Raw genomic sequence first — 4,655 nt, forward strand, 5'->3', positions numbered from 1 at the left:
CCATGTAATGAATTCTCTGTTACCGAAAATCTCGCCAATTCCCATGGAAAAAGCAGTAGTCTGAAAGCATAAAAGTATGAAAGCATATATATTAAAAAATATTATATAATGAAAATATTATTATTATATTGGTTACCATTGATTCTACTACCTACTACGTAGTGTATTCGTGACTTCTTAAAATTATTAGGTGTTTAATTATTATAGTAGATTGCAGAGCTAACGTCATTATTAGTTTAATTGCTGGACGGATATCAAATCAGATAATCTACAGCTGCAAATGTTTTGTTATTTCATACTAATTAATGACGTAGGTATTTCTATTATAGTCACGGCAAAACGTGTGATGTTTTAGACGATACGAAAATAATTTATCATGTTATAAATAATTATCCTATGGCACGGAAAAGAAAAAAAAAATAATGGTTATAAACCGCAACTAGAGTAATGTATCTTAAAGGGTCCTCTACGTGTTGGATCCATGCAAGCCTTTCAAAAGGACCGGCCTTTATGCCGTGATTTCCCACAGGAAAGTTATAATTCTAAGACAAATAAAATTGTGATTATGATTATTGTAAGTCATTCTTACAACACGGTAAGAAGGTCCGTACTAAATATACCTCACCTAAAATATTTCAATATCATTCAATTTCAATCTTACCTCTATAATATTTTCAAATGGCGCTAATGCAGAAAAAACTAGATGATCATTATTGGTGAAAATAGCAGCTGGAGCGAGACCTTGGAATGATTTAAATTTCTTATTGTATTCAGGTCTCAATGAATTAAGTACCAAAAAGGTAGTTCCACCTTGCGAGTGCCCTACATAATGAAGTTTGGACTGCTTAGTCCTTTGTAGAATGTAGTCGACGAAAGCAGCAATATCATAGTAGCCAATCTCATCCCAACTGAATTTCCAGAAGTTCTGGTTTATAATACTGTCAGGATTAAGTCTTCTGTGCCGCCGTGAGTAGAAGTTTCCTCTGGCATTGCCGAGCCACACGTCATAACCCGCTTCGGCTAAAAGGTAACCTAAAACAAACATTCGAATAAAAACTAGTGAGATCAAAGATTTTTTTGTGAATAACCAAAATTGATTTTTTTTTAATCAAGAGCTCTATGTATACGATGTATTATCAAGGAAATTCTACTAGCCCGCATTAAGCCAGCGTGGTGGATTAATGTCTAAACCTACCTTATTAGTAGAGGCCCATTCCCAGCAGTAGCATCGTATATATTATTTATATGAAATTTAATAATATTAACCTTCAAGAATTCTCCCACCACGCAAGAGTATGCTAAAAATTGTTGCCGACTATTATTAACAGATAATAGTTGCTACTTACCTAGAGCATTACCGGGGCCCAAAACCAAGAAATCAGCGGAAGACGATAACAGTCCATGCATCAGAAAGACTATGGGTTTGTTAGGGTTAGGCCTGTTGTTCCTATCTCTTCCATGGGGGATACGGTGCATCTCCAATATGTATCCATCTTCAGTTATAACATTATGGACTTCGTATGGATATCCATATTTAGCCAAAAGACCTGGCTAAAATTAGCTAAGATAGAGTCACAATGCTAATATATAATATTATAGTTATTAGTATAATTTAGAAACAGACAAAATGTTGCCAAATAATTAAGAAAATTAAGACGAAACTAGATTTCACTTCCCCAATTTCAAAAACAGGTTTAATAAAAATAAGAATAAAATCCTACAATTAACATTAAAACGCAAAAAGAAAACCCATATACATATATGTATATAGGTATATTTTAAATCCATACTAAGCCATGTTTACAATCAAAACTTGACTTACTACATCAAGCCTGGCATCTTCAAGAATATCGCTGGAGTATCTGCCCTGTCTGGTGCTTTCTAACTCATCGATGTAGTCGGCATTAGGGGACCGCCTAGCGGCCACCGCGGACACACATACTAAGACCAAGAACCACTTACATCATATCGAAGCCATGGAACCACTAGTCTGGTTGCATTCTACTGTCGCCTTTTTTAAACTTTTTATCAAATAATATCACAAATCAGAATCTATAGATATTAATTATTATTGAATAGGTAAATATCCCAAAACAACAAAATTTATGTATGTAGATTAGATAGTCATCTGGGTGTATTACGCATAGATATTATGTCTACTAATCCATTATTATTACGACATTTTCAAACACCTGCTAGTAATTGCAAATATTAGTTGTGCAAAACTAATGGAATCAATGGCAAACTATATACTTTGAAGTTACACATAGCTCTATATAGAAGGCGCGTTACAAGTTACAGTGAATTCTTTGTGGATTGTGATTGTCTCCGTTCTATGGCATTAGATAGGCCTGCATCCATATGTTACGATTACAGGCGTACATCTTGACATGGGGTCGTTTATAACCAACAATCATCAACACTAAATTACACACTGAAGACACAATTACAAATTCTTACCTCTATTGAAACCAGCTGGCACATTTGCCTTCATTTCCTGTATTCGAAATCACAGCCAGTAGTCAGATACGTAGTGTATTGCCTATATTTTATCCTCTTTGAGAGTCTAGGAGGCTTAAAATAAAAAATATGGACTGAACTGATTTAATCACTTTTAAAATGAAATCTGAACTGGGATTCGAACCCTTAAAGTCACGAACCGCAAACAATATGCATATACTTAGTGCCATAAGACCAACGAGACGACTTGGCTCACTTACATGGCAAAACATGAATCATAATCAAAGGTTTTACCAATAAAGTAGGTCAAAATGAAATGCGATTGTTCCCCGTAAGTGAGATAAGTAAATTTTAGTCCACCTGTAACGTTATCAAATCTCAAAAAGTAGGTTTAAAGTTATGGATCCTCAAACGAGGTAACTGCCAAGGTGGTTCATCAATCGATATCGAGGATATGGAGGATTCCCCTCGGAGGCTAATAAATTTATTTCTTAATAAATATCGCCTACTAAACGGGAATTACTTAACCATACATATAATTAATGGTATTAGACAAGGTCTGTAATTGTGGGAACTCTTAAATTTGTGAGCAACTGGCAATCTCGGTTGCGCAGTCTCGAAGATCCAGCACCTACCTACTCGTGTATGGGTTCCCCGACATTCTATAAGCAAGTAGCTATCTGGATTTCATGGAGTCTCGGCGTTCCAGCATCTACCTAATCATGCCGCCTCGCACTTAGTGTTCTTCTACCTGCCCTGCCTGTCTGTCTACGATAAATTCAAAATAGTACCGTCTGTACCAAGTGACAATTCATCATGTGGTTTCGAACAAAGGATGGAATGATAGTCCATTGAAAAGTTACATTTGGGGTTGCGTTTTTTAGAGGACGCAATTTTATTTTTTTTAAGTGTAGGGGGGGTCATTGTAAAGCTAAAACCAAGTTTGTGGGGTCGCCACCCTTGTCCCACGGCCACCATCTTGGAAATAGCGGTTGAAATGGTTTTTACGATGTATCTCTTAAACTATTTATCTGACAAAAAATTATAAACATTTTTTGTTGCAAATTAAATTCTCTACAACTTTGGTCCAGTAACTTTTTGTCGTAGAACTATAAATAAAAAAGTTACAAGCGAAAATGTTAAGAAATTCAATGTTATAAGCAATGTCCATTGCAACGTCATTAGAACGTGTGTTTATAAGGTTCATAATACTTTTTTTTTGTACTCTCATTACGTACAACACAAACCCGCGGTTGTCGGCTTGTACGCGAATTACTTGGATCCTGAATCGCTTTGGCACAGACGAAGCAATTGTTCACAAAAACAATTTTTTACGAACTGTTTCGGAAGTTACTGTACATATTGCGTGTTATTGTTATTACACCTCAAAAAAATAAAATTGCGTCCTCTAAAAAACGCAAGGTAAGGCCTAAAAAATGTAACATTTCAATGGACTATGAGTCATGAGGAATATTTATGAGTATGAATATTCATATTTGTTTGTATTAATTGGTTGAAATATGACAATGACTGTACAAGATGCGGGATAAAATCAAGCTGACTCGTAGCTTCCATCGAAAATACTGCCTGATCTCTATGAAATATAATAAACGAATGTATGGTAGAATTTTTCCTTTTTGCAGGTCTACAGAAGAGTTCACGATGGCATATATTTATCTCTTAAGGATAATTTATCAAAGCTGTCCATTTTAATGTTTAATGGTCACGTACCCATAATGTTTTATTTGGAAACCTATTAAGATGGTAACGATATCAACCTTTATCAAATTAAATACGTTAATTATCTTAAGCATTTCATGCATATTATATTGCCTTTTACGCCATTCAATTTAAATTAATATCTTATAAATTGTCGCAAAATTAAAACTGGCACGACAATATAAATTAGAACCATTTCACACTAATGCGCACATTGAGATGACACTATTAAAGAAAATGAAGGCATCAGCTACCGTAGCGACGCCGGGGCGAGTCGCTACTCCAATACAAAATCTATCTGATTATCTTATTATTTCATAACATTGATTTATTAGGTACGATAAATCCATATTACGTATTGTTATTTTTTTGATAAAGAATTGTTTGTATGTGCGTGTGTACTACACACACGCACATACAAACAATTCTTTTAGAAAAAAACAAAAATGTTACCAAATTTTTATTTGCTTTTTATA

The 4,655-nt window shown here is 34.6% G+C and overlaps 1 protein-coding gene across 1 annotated transcript; it reads right to left on the reverse strand.

Moving 5' to 3' along the window:
• Positions 1-6: 6 nt before the first annotated feature.
• On the reverse strand, positions 7-1,983 carry LOC119192726 (lipase 3-like; the record flags this gene model as incomplete). The annotated part of the gene is made up of 4 exons (XM_037446488.1): positions 1,823-1,983; positions 1,347-1,551; positions 662-1,032; positions 7-60 (listed from the first exon to the last, which is right to left on the reverse strand). Coding segments are annotated over exons 2-4 (555 nt in total), but the record flags the coding sequence as incomplete, so codon positions are not given.
• Positions 1,984-4,655: the final 2,672 nt, after the last annotated feature.

Source organism: Manduca sexta, unplaced genomic scaffold (assembly GCF_014839805.1).
Source record: "Manduca sexta isolate Smith_Timp_Sample1 unplaced genomic scaffold, JHU_Msex_v1.0 HiC_scaffold_3083, whole genome shotgun sequence".
NCBI classification, from domain to species: domain Eukaryota; kingdom Metazoa; phylum Arthropoda; class Insecta; order Lepidoptera; family Sphingidae; genus Manduca; species Manduca sexta.